The 20,098-nt window shown below is 39.8% G+C and overlaps 3 protein-coding genes across 4 annotated transcripts; 2 read left to right on the top strand and 1 right to left on the bottom strand.

The window, feature by feature from the left end:
• Positions 1-168: 168 nt before the first annotated feature.
• cdc42l (cell division cycle 42, like) lies at positions 169-5,382 on the bottom strand. Its single transcript, XM_084556145.1, has 6 exons — positions 5,322-5,382; positions 3,030-3,134; positions 2,839-2,911; positions 2,626-2,735; positions 1,541-1,738; positions 169-1,119 (listed from the first exon to the last, which is right to left on the bottom strand). The coding sequence occupies exons 2-6, from the start codon at positions 3,132-3,134 to the stop codon at positions 1,030-1,032; spliced, it is 576 nt and encodes a 191-aa protein (XP_084412271.1). The 5' UTR covers positions 5,322-5,382; the 3' UTR covers positions 169-1,029.
• An 879-nt stretch (positions 5,383-6,261) lies between these two features.
• On the top strand, positions 6,262-14,224 carry mlf2 (myeloid leukemia factor 2). The gene is made up of 9 exons (XM_084557712.1): positions 6,262-6,632; positions 8,120-8,134; positions 8,239-8,350; positions 8,456-8,491; positions 9,765-9,824; positions 9,929-10,057; positions 10,325-10,484; positions 10,624-10,840; positions 13,718-14,224. Exons 1-8 carry the CDS (start codon positions 6,589-6,591, stop codon positions 10,833-10,835), a joined length of 768 nt encoding a protein of 255 aa, XP_084413838.1. The 5' UTR covers positions 6,262-6,588; the 3' UTR covers positions 10,836-10,840; positions 13,718-14,224.
• Positions 14,225-15,537: 1,313 nt separating this feature from the next.
• On the top strand, positions 15,538-19,459 carry LOC311496498 (gamma-enolase-like). 2 transcript variants are annotated; one of them, XM_084556382.1, is made up of 12 exons: positions 15,538-15,936; positions 16,076-16,171; positions 16,299-16,357; positions 16,446-16,515; positions 16,636-16,769; positions 16,861-17,083; positions 17,170-17,367; positions 17,949-18,025; positions 18,291-18,415; positions 18,515-18,623; positions 19,054-19,112; positions 19,295-19,459. In XM_084556382.1, the coding sequence occupies exons 1-12, from the start codon at positions 15,852-15,854 to the stop codon at positions 19,362-19,364; spliced, it is 1,305 nt and encodes a 434-aa protein (XP_084412508.1). In that variant the 5' UTR covers positions 15,538-15,851; the 3' UTR covers positions 19,365-19,459. The 2 variants fall into 2 exon arrangements, with proteins under 2 accessions (XP_084412508.1, XP_084412509.1); XM_084556383.1 differs by lacking the exons at positions 16,299-16,357; positions 16,446-16,515.
• Positions 19,460-20,098: the final 639 nt, after the last annotated feature.

The following is a 20,098-nucleotide window of genomic DNA, read 5'->3' as shown; positions in this document are numbered from 1 at the left end:
CTGAAATGGAGAGCAGGATACAGAGAGCTGTAAAATCACTCCACATCCCCATTTCTATTTTTCATTTACAGCCTCGCAATCTACACACTGAACTCAGGCTGCATCAAGTGGCATGACTTTTTGCTGTGCTTGGGTCTCCCTCGAAAACAAAACACAGGCTGCTTTTCATTTCAGTTAAACCATTTTATTAAAAACATCCTCCAATTACAAACACCCGGAAATTTACTAGAAAAGAACATCATCTCAATCTCTATCACGATCAAGACTTAATAAAAATATTACAACTTAATTTGTTATATTATCAATCAGAGTTGGTAGTCTAGCAATAAAAAATAAAATAAAATAAAAACTCAAGTTTCAAAATGAAAAAAAAAAAAAAGAATTCAAAAATGCTATAATTTTCCCAAAACAGCATCACAGAATTTATACAATATAAACAAAAAAAGTATAAAATAGAAATTGATGAAGACACATGGAGAAGTGAAATTGGTGAGAATGCACGTGGCCTCCCTGAACGTCACTGGGAGTGGCAAAGAAAGTAGCAATAACAGACAAATACATTAGTTCAGAGTGACATTCAATTTCTTCCATTATTCAATTCAGAAGTTAAAAAAAGCAAACAGAGTACCACTTAACATTAAGTTGCCCCTTTAAATGTGCTAATGTTAAATGTAACCCAAAGGCAACTGTATGAAGGAATGTTTCTGTTAAAAATGGAGCAACAGAGACAGGCAGGGGGGGCCCGCCCCACCTGAATATTGGCAGAGAGAACACTGCAGTTTCTAAAAGCTTTCAGAAAAGGAGATGAGTGGCACCTGCTGCATTTACTGGAAGCTGGAGGTTTTTCTCCCTCAGCCTCTCCCAAGGCACAATCCGTGTGTACACATGTATTAAAACACATCTCAGTGGCACTGTACTGTACCTCCATTCCCCTTTGGTTTGTCCTTTTTTTTTTTTTTTTAAAAATGGCCATTGATCTTTCAGATGTTTTGAATCACCCCACCCATTTTTCTCACTGTCGCCATTCTTCTATAGCAGAACGCACTTCCTCTTGGTTTTGGTCTCAGGGGGTTCCAGCGCTGCCAGTATGGCCTCATCAAACACATTCTTAAGTCCTCGCTGTTTGCAGAAGAAGAGAGAAAGCAACTGTGAGAGAAGGAAATCTAGCTGCATATTTTAACATATACACTCACTTGCCAGTTCATTAGGTAACACTAGTGAAAATGAAAGTATTCTCATATTATTTTGAACGATGTAGTTTGTGGTTATTTAGCCCACAGAGTAAAAGGGATTGCAAAAATAATGGAAACATGTGTCAGTACATCATAATATAATTCAATAGTACTATAACACAGGCTGCAAAATGAAAAAAAAACAGCTGAATCAACACCTCTATCAGTTATTTTAAACAAATGCTGAATAACATAACCTTCATGAAGATAAGTTTCAGTGAAGACCTTTTAGAATGCAGTGGGATGCACTAATGCACCCAATGAACAGGCATTTCAGTTTTAAAGCATTTTGAAAATTTGCCCCATACCTGTGTGAGTGCAGAGCACTCCACATATTTGACAGCCCTGAGCTCCCGGGCCAGCTTCTCGCCACTCTCAGGAAACAGGGGGCGCTGCTTGTTCTTTGCCAGCTTCTCCACCGTGTTACTGTCTTCCCGCAGATCCACCTGTGTGCCCACCAACAGGAAGGGTGTGCTCGGGCAGTGGTGAGAAATCTCAGGAACCCACTGCAAATGCAATACGATACAAAGAGGACATTTATTCGTTGATAAAATATTTCCTGACATAGTTTTAGACAGTTTTCCCCCCCAATGTCGTATCTGCAAATACAGTTTTTGCGATTTCAAAACTTTGTATCAGTATCGTCGCTTGGGTATCATATCTGCTCCGTTATTTAATAAATTTGCATTTCCTTAGTCCTTATCATGACTCATGAGTCATTTTATCAAACAGTCAATCAATAGAAAATAAATAGGCGGATCCTTTATCCTAATTTTAAAATCAAGCACTTACTTTTCCATGTCTATTAGCAGTACACAGAATCATTTGGGTTTTTAGACACACCACTGGAAGGAGCAAATAATAACACAGCAACACCTTTTGTTGACATTTTACAGCCCTAACCAAGTGAATCAAGACATCGTCTGCAGATGTATCAACATGGAAAATAAGTACAGAAGGTCCATGTGGATCATAAGGATTGGTATCAGGTCCGATTCGTGCATGCTGATCCATACTCTGTCAAAGATTGTTTATGAGGTAAAAGAAGAATCCCTCTGTAATGTGGCTACATAACCGAGGACACTGAGTGTTTCTGTCGTCCCAGTGACTCCCAACAGAGTGACACAATCCAAGTGACTAACTGGACCGCATCAGCTTAATTGTTTTGAACCACGTTCCTCAGTATTTTAATCCAGTAGCTTGTGAAAAATAAGGTGTGGCTAATTTAGAAGGCAACTCCATCTGTTATTTCATTGTTTCACATAGGTACTTAAAGGCTAAAGTACTGAAGGACTCAGAATTTGATCACAACATTCCTAAAAATAAGCCCTCGTTGGACGTCTATGCCTGTCAAAGAATGTCCCCCAGTGAAAACCATTGTTTGAAAACTGACCTTCTCTTTGACATTTTCAAACGATGAGGGGGAGACAACAGAGAAACATACGAGGAACACATCTGTTTGCGGGTAGCTGAGAGGACGCAGTCTGTCATAATCCTCCTGACCTGAGAGCGGCAATGACAAGAGAAACAGAACAGGGAACTTATTCTGTTAGTTTTAGAGTGACAGAAATTAGTGCGAAAAGGAGTGACTACCAAAGACAGTTACCCGCTGTGTCGAAAAGGCCGAGTGTATAGGGCTCTCCTCCAATCATCACTGTCACTGCATAGTTGTCAAAAACCTTCAAGGACATAAAAAAAGGCAATTGAACCAGAAAAACCAAACATCAAGGTCTGACTGCACTTCATATCAGCTATAAAAACATATTAAAAGGAAAGTGTGGTTTTGACTCTTCTTACCGTAGGCACATATTCAGAGGGGAACTTATTGGTTGTGTAGGAGATCAGTAAGCAGGTTTTTCCTACTGCACCGTCTCCTACCACTACACATTTTATAGTCTGCATCTAGAGAGAAAATCAGAAAATAGGAAACATCACAAGAGTGGCTCTAGAAACAGTACACCAGACAGTTAGGCAACACACAGAGAGAGGAAGTAATACACAAGCTCTTTCAGTACTGTCTGAACAAACTAAATAATGTTATGCATGGCCCCATATAAAGCCAGAGAAACAACATGAAGTACGGAAACACCTATACATAAACAAATCATGGACTGAGACAAGCTGAGAAATACGATGCATGTAACTGTAACTAGTGATTATTAGTTATGTTATGTTTGTAGTACATGGGATGTCTGTCCATAAACCCATTTTATTGTCAGTGGCTTCAAGTAGAGAGCAAATTAAATACAGTTAGCATCTAACCAGAAGTACAAAGAGCCATTAGTTGAGAAGCTAAAGCCAGGGAATGTTTGACATTTTTATTTTGAAAGTAACCAAAACAAATAGTTTGATAATCAGTCTTCTGATGGACTTATCAATAAATTGATTAATCCCTGCAGCTCTAAAAACATTTGTCTGGAGCACTGTATACATTATTGCATGAAATTTATATGACAACCATTTTGAACTACAGTGCAAAAAGTGTATTGTATAGTATAGTGTTCATATACTGTATTTAACTTTGATTCTAAGATTATTTGACTTTAATTATGATCATTTTGAATTATCTTTATAAACAGAGAGATTAGCCAGGAGAGATTAAACTGCTCTATGATTATATAAAGGAATTATTTTAATTCATTTTAATAAGTTAATTCATTTGCTTTGAATATGCCGTACGTAAACTGTTGGTTGATGTGGTTTATTTATTATGTGCCGTTAATGTTCCTGGGAAGTGTTGTACTTCCATTTATCGCAAGTTCACTGTTATCAGCTTGAATTGCTCACGTCCACGGAAGAGGAAGCTTTTCGCGGGGGGCATAGAGAGTGGGATCTGGCAACATGGCTCGAAAACCGGGAGCTGGATGGCCGTGTATTGCTCCTCACTAAAAGTTAAGAGAATGAGCTCTGTTGTCTATAATAGTGCACACTTGTACACCAATGCACTTACACTAGTATACTTTTGATATGAGCAACTTATACATGGAGTGCTTTTACATTATGGCATTGCACAACATAGGAACAACATGAAAATTAAATTTAGATCTACATTTTGCTATGTACATTGCCCACTGCATTTATTCAGAAGTTTATTTTACAAATAAGTGTTTTAGTACACAGCACATAGTGAAGTTACACTCCGCTGCCTATTTATTAAGTACTCCTTGGTAAAACTGGAGCAGTCTAATACTGCATTACAGAAATCAATCCTCCCTTTGTGAAGGTTATGATATTCGCCTTTTAGTTGGAACAATTTTACAGTTATTTTGTTGGCTATTGTTTGTGAAATTAAAACTCAAGTGGATTGGATTAGTCAATTTACAGTTTTGAAGAACTTCAGTATGATTTTAGTATTCCTAATTTTCTGGTATTTAAAGGGTAAAGGGGGGCAAAGTAAAGATTGCACTGAGAACTGTGAAAAAATGAGAAAATCAGTGGAACCAGGCTTGTTATTACATGTGCGAACAGAAGTACTAATGACAGTGAATCACTTCCGCATAGGTTGCATACCATACACGTTAAAGGAAAAGACAGGATATTAGCACAATGCAATTCAGAAGCGGATGCCGCCAGACACTTCCGCTAAATAAACAGATAAACTGTTATCTGAAACCTGCTGAAAATTTAAGCATCAACACTTGAAATTTAATCATTATTAAAAAATAAAAACAAGCAGTTGGAGTAGAGCCCGAGTGTAGTTTTTAAGTGAATTAACAGCAGATTGTTGAGGTGAGAAACGATTTTTGTCAACTGTCAAATTACAGTTAGTTTAGCTTTCAGACTAAACTAACTGTAACTCAGCCTATAACAACAAACAAAATCATAATAGCACAAGCAGATGGGATAACTGACAACCATGCTAACTTCATTAATCACACTTATGTTAGTCAACACTAAATAAAGTTTGATCATTAGGAAACTTTTAACACCCAGCGGATTTATAAAAAAAAATTAATAAAAATAAACAAACGTTTCGTCCCTGTAAAAACTTAATACTGCTAGTTGACTCTCCTACATGTGTCCGACAGAGTACAACCTTATGGGACACCATAAATAGTAGTTTCAGAGTGTTTATAAAACTCTACTCACCGTTTTTCTTCCGACAGGTTAAGCGCATTAGGCGTTGGTTACATCCGGGTTTGAGGGTCGAATTACTTTGTCCGCATGCGCAGATAAGACGAACCTCAGGCCAATCTGCAAAAAAGAAACACTGCCGCCTGCTGGGCAGATGACATCTATCTATCTATCTATCTATCTATCTATCTATTACAAAATTAAAGAGAAGCAGGTTTTTCCAACTGCGTCTTATACCACTGCACATTGTATTGTCTGCATCTACAGAAAATAGGAAACATCACAAGATTGTCTGCAGAAACAGTACACCAGACAGTTAGGCCACACACCGAGAGAGGAAGTAATGCACACGCTCTTTCAGTGCTGTTTCAACGGTCTAAATAATGTCATGCATGGACTAAAATAAAGTTACATTACATGAAGAACGGACACACCTATACTTCAACAAGTCATGAACTGGGGCAAGCTGAGAAATACGATGCATGTAACTGTAACAGTCAGGGTTGCAATTAATGGTTATATTCTTTGGTAGTTAATATGCAAATTATTTTGCATTAATAATTTTGTAGGAAATGTCGAAAAGTACAAAAATGCCCATTCAAATTCAACATCTTCAGCTGCGTCTGCCCATAAGTAGAAAATCATAATTAATTGCAAATGTCAACTTAAATAGGTAAATTCTCACATTTTAGAAGCTAAACCCACTTTTTCTTTCGATAAGAAACTGAAATAATTAATTAATTAATTATGAAAATAATGTCACCATTAGTCTTTCAGTGGACCTATATCTATTATTTGCCAAATCTTTACAGCTCAAAAACATTTTAATGGAACACCGTATTTATCATGTGTCTAAATGTATATGACACTACAATGAGTTATGGTGTATAGTACGCATTTAACTGTAATTATAACATTTCTTTTAATTTTATTATCCCTAGAGACAGTCTCGGGAAATGCTTTATTTTGAAAAAATAAAGAGACCGGATGTTACGATTGTTGCTACCTTGACAGCAGCGTTCCTTCCCTTTGTCAGAGAACTCACTTCCGTTTTCATGTTTGGTCCAGGTTTCTGGAATTTACTGTCTAGTGAGATTCTGAGCTATCTGTCGCTTTGTGAAACAGCTGTACTGGTTTAGTGCTTTCGCGAGGGAGCTAGTAAAAGACCCCCCATTTCAACCTGCTTATACCCTGAGTCCTTTATTCTGTTTAATCTTTGAAAAACACGACTGTTTACCTAGCTAGCTGGCTAGCATCAGCCAGCTGACTTAAATCACCTAGCATGTTTCGGTTCTTGAATGACGTTGATGACGACCCCTACATGATGTAAGTGCTGCTATTTATTACGTTTTGTTTACACACTGACTTATTTATGTGGTTTATACGTGGTGGATGACTACATTTTGCCATGCTAAAGTGTAATTTTTACAGTGTCTTGGAAGCAGGTACCTTCCGTTACTCTAGCCAGCTGTGGGCCCTATAGTGGTCCACCATATTGGATAGACAATAATAAAATATCTGCCTTGTGTTCAGCGGTGTTTGGTTCATCAGTCAGTAGCTTTAACGTGAGCATCACTAATACAAGTTCCCACTTTTTACACAAATAACGTGAAAAGCTCCTTTGAGATTTGATTGATGGCCGTTTTCTAGTATTTCCTTGTGTATTGTGTTTACATCAGCGTATTCTCCCCCAGCATCGAACATGCATGGAAATGAGAATTGCGATACACTCATTAGTAAAAACATTTGGTACATTTGTGAAAACAAATGCGTTTAATGTGGCAGGCTTGCCCTAAATCCTCCACAATTATTCTATTCGTGTTCAGTTAATGTTGAGTCTGAGTAAGAAAGGTGGTAATTCATTTTGTAGGATGCAGTTTGTGATGAGGTTAAACTGTGCTGAAATACCTAAAAAGAAAGGTATTTAGCCTAGTCCACTTAATAAAACGGGGTTGTCAAAAGAATAGAAGCATGTGTCAGTACAACACAATACAATTCATTAGTACTACAAACCACAGTGAAAAGTTGAATCTACAGCTCTGTCAGTTATTTGAAACAAATGCTGAACACTGTAACCTCCATGAAGCTAAGATTTAATGCAGGACTGCTACATTAGAATGCATTCTGTTTTACTAGTGTACCTAATGAACTGGCAAGTAAGCGTAGATAGCGTAGATTTTTTTATATATAAATACCAAACATGCATTTTTATTACAACGAAACTGGTTTACATTGGTGAAGTAAATGTGCTTTATATCCTAATGCTCATTTATCACACACAAACATTATTCTAAGTTTTAGATAATTAAATTTAAAGTTTAGGGGGAGAGCACCGTTTATAATGTCAGTGGTTATAAGAGCAAATCAAAAAACACAAAATCAATTAGCATTGTTTCATGTGTTTTTTTAAATTCTGTTGATTATTTATTAGTTTTTGTAACGAATGCTTAATATAATATCCTATAGGTACTTAAATTTCATTAACTTTTCAATGTGATTTTGATGCCTTTGCCCTGATGCTCACGCTGGTGTGCAATTCATGCCTTTGCAGAGTTCAAATTTTGTATCTTTATCTTTTGTAGTTTTTAGAAAAAAAAATATTTAAAAGGGTAGACTTATGTTGCCGTTTTATATATTTTAAGCTCACTCCATGCTTCAGAAAACAACACACATCAAAAAGCATTAAAGAAAACAGTTGAGGACTTTTTAACTAGGCTCAGATGTGTAATACAGCTTAGAAATCCTTTGTCAAAGTGATGTCCCATCTTCTGTTTGATAAATTTGACATGATTTCCTCACTGTATCATTTTCAGCTTACCGTCACCTATGTGAGTATAGTTCATCCAGCAACACCCAAGTCAATTCACATGAAAACAACATTTAAAAGAAAATAAAAAGAAAGAAAGTCTTACATTTTTCTGATTTCTTTTAGGGATCCATTTGCCGCTCACAGGCAGCAGATGAGGAGTCTGTTTGGACCATTTGGCATGGACCCCTTTCCTCTTGCTCCCCAGATGCAGCCACACCGCGCCCCACGCAGACAGGTAACTATCTGCTGTGTTAACAGATTTGTGTTTATATCCTTCTTAGTTTTAATAGTATATATCATTTTTGGGTTTTTGAGTTTAAGATTTACATTGTTTTTCTAGGCTGGCGCTCTGACTCCCTTTGGGATGATGGGAATGGTGAGTAGTGTCTTCCTTCAAGAAGTATATGTATAATCTAAAAGTCCACTGAGTGACTTGTATCTGAGCTCTTTTCATCTTATTGACAGAATTTCCAGTGATCACTGGACAAAAACACAACTTTTTTTTATTTATTTAAGAACATGATTACTATGGTTTTTCTCACTTTCTAGTCCTGAAAGTAAGGCCACAGAGCACAAAGGAAGATATTAGTGGTCTTTTAGAGATGTCTGTTCTTTCTCTTGAAGTACCTTCTGGGTCTGTGAATTGATTGATATTTTAAATGTAGTTACAAATCAATTGCTCTCATAGTTAAAATGTTTATTTAAATTTTTTTAGATTTGGAAAACGGATATTAATTTCTAATGTAAGAAAGGCTGGAAGGACAGTGCTGTGTAGAAAAATAAAGAAAGGAAGTACGTTGCTGTGTAATGAGCCGTGACACATGGACAAGCTAGCTTTCATTTGCTTTTGTGTGGTCAAACCAGCTGCAGCTGTTTTGTTTGGGTTGATGTAAATAGCCGTTTACAGTTAAAGCCATAAAACGGCTCTGAGGAGTTTTTGAAAACTTGAGATGTTGCGCTTTAAAGCCAACATGGTGTCATTACAGTAATTTCACTTGCACATCAACCAGAAGGTTATTACACAATTATTACATGTTGTAAATTGTGAATAACTGCCAGATATTGAAAGTTTCAGGTATTGTGGAAAAATGGCCACAAGCACTTACTCACAGGACATTTTCTGAACTTTTTATAGTCAGAATGAGCAAAAAAGTCCAGGTGGACATGTCAAGGCTTAGCGGTTAAATGGTTAACTAAATCAGCAGGCAGTTTTTTTGGACTTGTTTGAGTTTTCTTGAAGACACTTTACCACCATGTCTTCTTTAGTTCTAACTGACTGGTGGTGAGTTTAGGTTTTTGTTAGGAACATCTGTGGGTGGTTCCCACCTGAACTCACATGACAAGGGTCTGTTAACGACCCAAAACCAGACTCAAGCGCTGAATGGTAGTGAAACGTTTTTTCTGAGTCCACGTCCCCTGTTCAGAGAGGGTTTTTTTTTAAAATTTTACATGGTTTTTAGTTTTTTATAGTCAGCCACTTTAAAACTCTGGCAAATTCCACTAACAGGTCCTTTCACACTAGACGAGCCCACATTGATGGAGTCCATTACCTTTTAACCAAAACAACCTTCCTCCTGCAAACCAAAAGACACACAGACTTCAGTGTTTCATCAGATAAGCCTTTTAATGATCCTTCTTTATGTTTGCAGGGAGGAGGAGGAGGGTTCATGGATATGTTTGGCATGATGGGAGAAATGATGGGAAACATGGTAAGCGGTTCCATCTTCAAATAAACATCAAGTAATTACAGGTATGAATGAAACCTGTTTCTGAATTGTGCTTCATCTAATTTTTGTTGTTTTTCTTCTTCTAGGAAAGAATGTCCGGTTCACCAAACTGTCAGACCTTTTCCTCTTCAACAGTCATCTCCTATTCCTCTTCAGACATAGGGGTTCCTAAAGTTTATCAGCAGACCAGTGAAACAAGAAGAGGCCCTGGAGGAGTAGGTGTTGTTAAAATGTTAACAGATTAGGAGTGTTGGTTAGGGTCACGTATGGAGACCTGTTTACTGTGTACGTGGGGTTTTAATGGTTGTACTGTGGCCTTCTGGCCTCACATGGACTCACCAGTAACTGTAGTGACAGTAAATAGATCATGTACAGTATAAATATCATAGTTGTCACACAAACATTTCAGTATGAGTTCACTGAGAGTGCACAGCGTCCTGCTTGTTTTAGTAAATGGTGTTGCTGGTGACTTTTCACTTCAGATCCGTGAGACCCGGCAGTCAATGAGGGACAGCGAGAGCGGCCTCGAGCGTCTTGCCATCGGCCACCACATTGGAGAGCGTGCACACATAATGGAGCGTTCACGAAATCGCCGCACTGGAGACCGCGAGGAACGACAAGACTTCATTAACCTTGATGAGAGTGAGTCCTCTCCACCTCCAATTTCAGTGAAATTTTAAGAGAATGAACGTCTTAGTTAAAGCGAAGCACAGGCAGTTGTTTGAAATGTAAGAAACGTGAAGAACGTGTCACTTAACATCTGGCCTTTGTACCTTCAAAGCCGATGCTGCAGCGTTTGACGAGGAGTGGAGGACTCAGGCAGGAAGATACGCTGCCCCAAATGCCCGTGCGCTGGAATACGGCCGAGATCGACGCGCAGGAGGCCAACAGCTTGCTCTTACTGCCCCTCCCAGCTCAACACCCCCACCAGGTCATCGGCTCGAATCACCTAGACACCGTCAACCCCAAACTCGCCCACGTTACGACTGGTGAGAAAGGTAAGTAAGAGTTCGGGAAAGTCCTGTTAGATTTTATTGATTGAGCAATCATTCTAATTGGTATATACTCCTGCACTGATAAATATTTAACATTACAGGACAAGTTTAGCTTATATAGTTTAAAGTGTGCTGCTTCTGTTTTATACACCTTTCTGAGACAACAAAAAGCAGCAGTCAACAGCAGATAACCAGTGATATAATACTGGTAAGCTGCTACAAAAATGTCTATTTTGAGGCTGCTACACTACGACTCTACAGTAAAAGTAATTATAATCTTACAATGTGTGCAATAGGTTGTACACTGAACAATATACATTTGCGGCATGTTAGACTGTATGATGGATGTCTGTTGAATGGTAGCCCTATAACAGTGGTTCCCAAACTTTTCACAGCCTGTACCCCTTCAGACATTTGACCTCCAGCCATGTACCCCCTACTCATGCACTTGTAGCAGCTAGAAAAAGAAATGTCTGTGAGCCTGCCGCCACCCCCACCACCCACATTTAGCATGCACAACATACAAATAAAATCTCTTAAAGTGAATTATTTCTCACAAAATAGATTTATTTACCAGCATTTTCAGTGAGCAACAGCAGTTCACTTTTCAAAAAAGAAATCTGGCAAACATTTCTACATTGACAGCTCAAATGACAGAAAGTTATCAGAATTGTTGACGACATAATTTAAAGACCCAATCAAGAATGAGATTTGCTTGGTTCTGGGGGGAAAATATTAGCCTGACGTAGCCATTCTCAATTCTAGTCAGAATGTGAGTCTGATACCGCTCCATTGGGCTGTGATTATGGGGCGTGTTTCAACCGAACCAGGAAAAAAAATGCCTCTGCACTCAATTGGATAGACCTATAACCAATCAGAGCAACGGAGTGTGTGACGTATGTTAAGCGACGCATAGTTGTCAACAGAACTCAACTGCACGCACGCTGGAAGAAGTAGAAGAAGAAGATGAGTGTAAACGATTTTTGCCGGTGTTGTAAAAAGAATTTAAGGATACACGGAGTACTTACCAACACGGCCATCATTTTTGAGAGAAATATTAAAGGTGAATGCGTACACGAACAAGTTCTCAGTTTAGGATTACATCTCCACAAAACAGCAAACAAATCGTGTCACATTTGTCGGTCCTGTCAGTCCTTAATAACATGGTTGGGACGCAACATGCATCTGTTCCTCTTTTAAAATGAATGCGCTGTCGATATCTTCTAGAACAGACTCGATGGCAGAATCTACACATCTCAGTTCTCCAGCGGCAGCCATCTTTGTTGTAAACAAATTCAAGCCAAGCGCTCTTTGGTGACCTGGTTGATTACGTTACTGTTGATCATCTGTCCATCATCGTATAAACGAATATATAATACGAACAGCTCCTGTTCGAGCATAATTGCGCCTCAACGGAGCAATGCCAGACCAAACTTCCAGACCTCAAATGTTGTGGGCGGGACTAAGTTCGGCTGGCACCCAGGCTAGGAAAATATAGCTATATCATCAGGAGATTTGCACCTGCCCACCAATCGCAGACATTTCAGGGAATCAGTGTCTTTCTTGTTTAGGTGACCTAGCGCTAGATACATTAGCAGCAAACTGATACATAGCTCCAAGCCAGTTGTCCTACAATCTAGCTATTAACATAATTGACTCACATGAAAAGCAGTCTTTTGATTTTTCATTTAGGTGGAGAATCAGAAAATGAGAAAACAACCCGTTATCCGTTTTTTTCAGTTTCAAAATGTAATCAGGCTGAGTTCAGAATCAACTCTTTCGCGTACCCCCTACGTCACTTTGCGTACCCCTGGGGGTACGTGCACCCCAGATTGGGAATCACTGCCCTATAATACAAGAGCACGTCATTCGCTTGTGTCATGTATCCAAGCCACCATTGATCAGTAAACCGCTACAGCAGCATGTGTCTTACAGATCACCTTTTAAAATAACCAGGGTCCATGGTTGAAATCAAATTCATTCTAATCTAACAGTATTATTAGATTCGTTCTACTATACCTGCACTAAATCTTCGCTGCATGAAGGTTATAGTGTTCAGCATTTGTTTTAATATAACTGATAGAGCTGTTTATTCAACTGTGTTTGTTTAATGTATACAACACTGTTACGTAAGACACAGAAGAGCAATAAATGCCACTGCCCACCCACATTCGCTGCTGAGGCTTCATTTTCAGTGTTATTATTTCCTGAAATTAATTTTTGTCCTGCAAAAGTAGGACCAATCACAAAACTGTTTGCAAGAACCTAGTGCTGAGGGCGTGTCAGAGCTTTCGAATGCTCTGTCAACACGATCTAAACCGTAGTTAAATGCAACAATATTGTATCAATTACTTCCTGAATTGTAACTAATGGGTGTGAAAGCACCCTTAGAGACAAACCTGTGTTTCTGTGTTCTTTGTTTAGTGTAATAATAATAATGTGTCATATTTTAGTAGGGAGCTTCATTGTGATCCATTTTGTTGAAGGAACAGCATTACAGCGTTATACAAACTCGAGATGACCTGTAAGAGTTTCAAATTAACTGCCTGTTTTAATGGACTAAAACCTTTTATTTATTAACCGTATCTTTTATTGTGAAACATTTGAATGTGTACTACATGCAGCAACACAACCACAGGATTTAACTGTACACGTGCACCATCATAACTAAAATAGATGAATAATAATTTGATGAGGAAGGATGAAGGGTGTTGAAACAGTGTTCAAGTCAGCGTGTCTGTATTTGTTTGTATTGACTCTGCCATTATATAAGACCCAGTCTTTAGTTAACTACCTGCTTTTATTTATGGAAATACAGAAGACTTAGTCTTTAGTGATTGAGGTAATTAATACAGTGGCCTTGGTTGAATGTCCCTGCAGATTTCCGACTTTGACGAGGCGACCAGATGGAAGGAGTTAAGGGAGGATTTCCCTGATGCTGTGAACCACGCTGAAGACGGAGGTTGATGCTCGTCTCAACTGCCCGTTGTAAATGTTTGATATGACTGGACTGTCTATACATGAACAACATATTATACACGTACACACAGACACACACACAACAAAACAAAACCTCATACACTTGATAGTCGCATTTACAGTTCAGCTTCTATACTATTACACACACACGCATACATACATACACACACACACATCCTTGTGTAAACATGGGAATAGTTACACTCACTTTATATATAAATACTCATTCTTAAAACTTGACATTTGTCTTTGCCCACTGCACTAAAGTGCGACAGTATACAGTACATCTGCTGTACAGTCCATTATGTTATGTTTGTGAAGACACTAGTGTGTCGGTGAATTGAATTGTATACTGTCAACTAATTAACTAAATAAAAGTTCATTAAACATTGTTAGATAATTGCAAAATGTGTCTGTGTTGTGGTGTTTGACGTTGCTTGTCCTAACGTGTTTAAAATGAAGTACAAATTTCAACAAATCACAATATTTGAACCTAAATCAGTCAATTCTTTTACACTTCCTTCCTCATAAAATGTAATTGCAGTCCTCCAGTTTCTGCAGTTGAATGGTGTTTACATCTGCAGCTATATTAGTCGTGCCTTTGCTGCCTCTTGCCTGTGCCATCATGTCTGCAGGTCATGTGACATCCAGATGGCTCATGCAAGTAGAGCAGCCAATGAAAAAAAAACTTTCTCTTAGACAAATCACTCCCATAGCGGGCTCCCTGCCTGCCTCCTCCTGTGCTTGCTGTATCTTTAATCACGTCCATGACTATTTTTAAATATGCGTCCTCCCTCCAGCAGCCGTGGCTCCTGTCACCTGTCTACCTGTCTTCTTGTCTCCTCTAATCTCCATCATTAGATCTGTAACGTGCGTCGACGAGTCGGCTCACTTTGTGCCTTAGACGTGTTCTTGTGGTTTCTGTGTTGTGATATCTTCTGCCTGTCATCCACATCTGAAGTATATAGATGTTTGTTTCCATTTTTTTGCAACAGATCCTCACTTTTCAGCAGGATAACAACATTACATGGACTTGACGGCAGACATGAATCATCTTTCTCTGCAAGCAGTTTGTTGGGTAAATGTCACATGAGTGCTGTTGTAGTGAACAGATGCTCACGGTGCGTAGAGCTGAACACATGATAAACACTGAGACTGAACATGGAAGTCATTGTTTAAAGGGGTACAGTGCAGATTAGAACAGAGTGTTTATTATTTATTTTCCTGGTTCCCTACTAATTCAAAAATCCATTTAACTCCAGTTGTACTGCTCCATCCCTTTTTTTTTTCTCCTTGTCGCGTAGCCTCTCCTCCTCTCTGCATCTTCCAATGACTCACACGCTCCCCCTCCCCCCGTGTGTCATACGTTTTCACCCCTTCTCTCCTCCCACCTCCCCTTCCCTCCATCTCTCCCTCTCATTCGCACCACATCCGCTCAGTTTCTCCACCAGCCTTCAAACACGCTGCAGGTAACGTTTAAAAAGATTGATCTATTTCTTCATTCCCTCCATCCCACTAAGCCTCCTCCCTCCACCTCTTCCCCCTCGTCTTCTCCTGCTCTGTGTTTTCCAACCGCATCATCGCTCCATTTGTCCATGTCCTCAGTCACTGACTGCTGGCTTGTGGTTGGGAACAGGTCGACTATAGATTTTTAAAAATAGATGTGCGTTATCAGCTTGATATCTGCATTTTCTCTATCTGTGTGTGTGTTCAGTACACAAGCCTCTTCCTAGGGAGCCTCCACAGCTCTCCATCCCTAAGGCTGCGTCACTATCATCACAATGCGTGTTCATGTGAGGAAGAGGAAGAGAGTGTGAAGTCCTTGTGACTAATGTGAAATTGAAGCACATCCACTTGACTTTTAGCTACAGTGAAATGCTTACCGACCATTTATTATAATATTTTGATATGCAGCTGTATCTTTGTGCTCCACTTGCCCCTGCACACGCTCTCTTTTCTAAAATGAGTGTATGATTTCTAAGGATGATCACTAAACACCAAATGGTTGAATCAAGTACGCTTGTTTTTTTACAGGATGTCTATAGTGAATATTGTTGCCAGGGAGATCCTGGACTCCAGGGGAAACCCCACTGTGGAAGTAGACCTGCATACAGACAAAGGTTGACAATAAATAAATAATAATATCGTAACTCAAATATCTGTATGGTTGTATTCCTAACACATTTCCTCTTCTTTAAACCTTCCACCTCAGACATGTACTTCCTCTCTCCACCTACTAATCCTCTGTCTCCATTTCAGGTCTGTTCAGGGCTGCTGTGCCCAGTGGTGCATCCACTGGCATCTACGAGGCCCTGGAGCTCAGAGATGGAGACAAGACACGCTACAAGGGCAAAGGTGAACTCTTTGCATGTTTCTCCTCTTTATTTTATCTGTATCCTCCTTTACATGATGGACACTCTTTTTATCTGTTACAATGTGGACTAACAGCCTCCACATATCTCCCTTTGTCCTGCTGCCTAAGGTGTGACCAAGGCTGTTGCTCACATTAATGACACCCTTGGACCTGCCCTTATCCAGGCTGTGAGTTTATACTGCAGACTATAGCAGGATTAAATGGGAGTATTAAAATGAAAGATCTGTTGTGACAGCCATTTTGTTTTTCTTTCAGGGAATCAGTGTGCTGGAGCAGGAGAAGCTGGACAATGTGATGATTGAAATGGACGGCACTGACAACAAATGTAAGCCCCACTCGCATCTCATGTAGGGTGATGGCGTATATGCGTACTGACATGTTTCTGCCCCAGTGAGTGCCGGCTGCATCCATGTATTGAGTGGCTGCTTTCTGCTGTTTCCCTCAGCTAAGTTTGGGGCCAATTCTATTCTTGGAATATCGCTGGCCATATGTAAAGCTGGCGCAGCGGAGAAAGGTGTCCCCTTGTACCGTCACATTGCTGATCTGGCAGGAAACACAGAGCTGGTCCTCCCAGTTCCTGTGAGTTGTATTTTTTGATTGTGTAATTTGAATCCTTTCTGACAGAGGCATCTAAATATAAATACATCCCCCATATCTGCCCCTCTTTTAGGCTTTTAATGTGATCAACGGGGGCTCCCATGCTGGTAATAGACTGGCCATGCAGGAATTCATGGTGCTCCCTGTAGGGGCGGAGTCTTTCCGTGATGCTCTGCGTGTGGGTGCAGAGCTCTACCAGACACTGAGAAGTGTCATCAAGGAGAAGTATGGTCAGGATGCTACAAATGTGGGAGACGAGGGAGGGTTTGCCCCTAACATACAGGAGAACAGTGAAGGTAAGCGCAGCGTCCACCTCAGAACATCCCCCTTTCCTATTCCCTGTATAACTTAACCATGCCATCTTCCTGTCCCTTTTTTTCAGCCCTGGAGCTGATAAAGACGGCCATTGAGAAAGCAGGCTTCACGGATAAAGTGGTGATAGGGATGGACGTCGCCGCTTCAGAGTTCTTCATCGAGGGCAAGTATGACCTGGACTTTAAGTCTCCACCTAACGCTGCCCGCAACATCAGCGCTGAGGAGCTGGCCAACATCTACCAGGGCTTCATCAACAACTACCCAGGTGCGTATAGCTGTGACGAGAGTGACAGCATCTTTATGTGTCACAATCCACATCTGATAAGAGACAAATACATGTGAAGAACATATTTCTAAGATTATCTAAACTCCACAATGTCCTGTTCAGTGTGGACCATTAAGGGGAGTCTATTGATGTCTTCACATCTCTAAGCCGCAGTCTCATGGTAACATGATGTTGATGTGTCACTGTTCAGAGAAAATTGACCTATTTTTTTATATGGCATTCACACTTCTTCCATCACCTTTTAAATAGAGAGAGATAGAGAGATGGAGAAAACAAGACAACTGGAAAGAGCCTGATCTTTTCCTCCTGACACTCTCTGAGGCTTTAATTATGTGTTACAGTGCTTATTAGGGAAGCAGGGAGCTACTCTTATGTGCCTCTTTACCCTGTCAATTGTGTGTGTATGTACTGTTTGTGGAGCAAATGCATGTCTGCATCTGACATAAGTAGACACATTCAAGCTTTTCCTAGTAATGTCAGTGTGGCTTGTGTTTCTCATAGCGTGTTGTATTCTTTGACCTGTGCAGTAAAATGATCTTACCCATCTCTCTTTCCTTCAGTGGTGTCTATTGAAGACCCTTTTGACCAGGACGACTGGCCTGCTTGGTCGCAGTTCACAACCTCAGTGGGCATCCAGGTAAGTTTTCACATATATGCCAATGTTATCCTGAAGATCTGATCCAGAAAGGTGTACTGCAGTTCTATTACACAAATAACCATCCACTTCTGTGCTGCAGAAGTTAAAATGGTCTTATTTACCAGCTAGTGCACTCCAAAGAGTTTCTATGGGCTAAATGACCACACCACCCAAACTCTGAAGTGTTATCTAGAGATGAACTAGATCTAGGCAACAACAAATGTTAATTCTGCCTGACCGAGTGGACCTGATACACGTTGTGCAGGTGGTCGGAGACGATCTGACGGTCACTAACCCACGTAGGATACAGCGAGCTGTGGAAGAAAAGGCCTGCAACTGTCTGCTCCTCAAAGTCAACCAGATTGGATCTGTGACAGAGGCCATCAAAGCGTGAGTTGGTTTTCATGCAAACCTGGACACTTGTGCACGCACACGCCTGCACCGTGTGCCTGTCACGTTTATGCACGTTTTTCTGCCTCTGCTTCTCAGGTGTAAGCTGGCCCAGGAGAACGGCTGGGGCGTGATGGTGAGCCATCGTTCGGGAGAAACAGAGGACACTTTCATAGCTGACCTGGTGGTTGGTCTCTGCACTGGACAGGTAACACACAAGACAGAGTGACAATTTCCAAATGTAGTCTCTTATACCATTTACTTGTTCCTTATCATATATTATACATTGTGAGCTGTCCTGCACGCACAGTGCATAAATTAAGCAGGACAAAATGAGGCAATGCAGCAACATGACAGTGCAAAATTACAGTTTCAGAGCAAGAGATTAGAAATTAATTTTGTGAAGCTATAAAAGCAATAAAACCACATAATGACAGAAGTCCTCGATTAAATATGGACCAAAGACGGGGGCCGAAAGAAAAATGAAAATCCCGTAATATTAAGGAAAATGTGCATTTACTGATGAAGCTTTAATGGTAGCTGTTATTTTACAGGCTGGACAATTGATTCAAAGATCAATAATAACGGCTTGAATACAAAACAAAATTATTACAAGTAATAATTTTCTCTCCCTTCAGATCAAGACTGGAGCTCCCTGTCGATCTGAACGTCTGGCCAAATACAATCAGCTCATGAGGTGGGTATTTATAGCTTCTATTGCGTATATTTATACATACATATATATATATATATATATCCTGAATATCTCATACTTCTTTTTTTCTTAATTCTTTTATCTGCTGCTGTCCTTTTTCATATTCATCTTCCTGCTTTCCATTTCTCTCCGTTTTCTTCATCACCTTGTCCTCTTCCTCTCAGGATTGAGGAAGAGTTGGGTGACCAGGCCCGCTTTGCTGGGCACAACTTCCGCAACCCCAGTGCTATTTGAGTGTCATTGTGAGCGGGACGCAAGAATGCACACATACAGACAAGTCCTGTTATAATTCCCTGTCAGCAAAGCTCTAAACACACAAAGACGCACTTAAAAGCATCAAGACTGATTTGTTTTCACTTTAATTATGTGCTTATACTGTACAATGCATTCTAGCTTCAGTGTATTGATCAAGTTAACTCACTACAACTACCTGCAGTAAGTCCTAAATAAAGCCAGGTGGGTAAAAAAAACATATAAATCTGTTTCACTTCTCAGCACAGTCTCACTTCTCCTGATGGGCTTGTTGTTTCTTTCTCTTTGCTGACCCCTTTGACTGTCTCCTTTTCACTAACTGCAGAAGTGTGTTGATCTCTTGTTCCCTGTTGTTTCCTCTTCCTCATGTTCTGCAGCTTGCTACGAAATGGTGTCTGTTGCTTTGTGTGCTGAAGGTTAAGTTCAATAAAATAGAGATGGATATAAAATATGTTAACTCTAACCAAAGCTCTCTGTCTGTCTGTTTGAAGAACGTTACATCAGTTAAGGGATCTTTTACGAAGCCAAATCCAGAAAGGATTTTTTTCTTTTCAGGAATTTGGTTGATTCTTAGTGCATGATGTAAACCAATAATTAATGGCGAGCTGCCATACTTGCATTACGTTTTTGGTAATAGCTTAAGTTCATTGAAGTTGCTTTTTGGGGTAGCCTAATATAAATATTGTCTACAATGAGCAAGCTACAGTCCATTCAAG

Source organism: Chelon labrosus (assembly GCF_963514085.1).
Source record: "Chelon labrosus genome assembly, chromosome: 12".
Lineage (NCBI taxonomy): Eukaryota > Metazoa > Chordata > Actinopteri > Mugiliformes > Mugilidae > Chelon > Chelon labrosus.
The sequence above is the reverse complement of the archived record's forward strand: the minus strand, read 5'-3'. Positions and strand labels throughout refer to the sequence as shown.

Bases quoted from the DNA above. Each gene is read 5' to 3' on its own strand.
- LOC311496498 (XM_084556382.1), top strand. From the start codon at position 15,852: ATGTCTATAGTGAATATTGTTGCCAGGGAGATCCTGGACTCCAGGGGA. The intron at 17,368-17,948 runs GTGCGTATAGCT...TCTTTCCTTCAG, and splicing joins CTTCATCAACAACTACCCAG to TGGTGTCTATTGAAGACCCT. The intron at 18,026-18,290 runs GTAAGTTTTCAC...CACGTTGTGCAG, and splicing joins CAACCTCAGTGGGCATCCAG to GTGGTCGGAGACGATCTGAC.
- mlf2 (XM_084557712.1), top strand. From the start codon at position 6,589: ATGTTTCGGTTCTTGAATGACGTTGATGACGACCCCTACATGAT. The intron at 8,351-8,455 runs GTAACTATCTGC...TTGTTTTTCTAG, and splicing joins ACCGCGCCCCACGCAGACAG to GCTGGCGCTCTGACTCCCTT. The intron at 9,825-9,928 runs GTAAGCGGTTCC...TTCTTCTTCTAG, and splicing joins GAGAAATGATGGGAAACATG to GAAAGAATGTCCGGTTCACC.
- cdc42l (XM_084556145.1), bottom strand. From the start codon at position 3,134: ATGCAGACTATAAAATGTGTAGTGGTAGGAGACGGTGCAGTAGGAAAA. The intron at 2,736-2,838 runs GTAACTGTCTTT...TGCCGCTCTCAG, and splicing joins CGGCCTTTTCGACACAGCGG to GTCAGGAGGATTATGACAGA. The intron at 1,120-1,540 runs GTATGGGGCAAA...TTCTGCAAACAG, and splicing joins AGTGCTCTGCACTCACACAG to CGAGGACTTAAGAATGTGTT.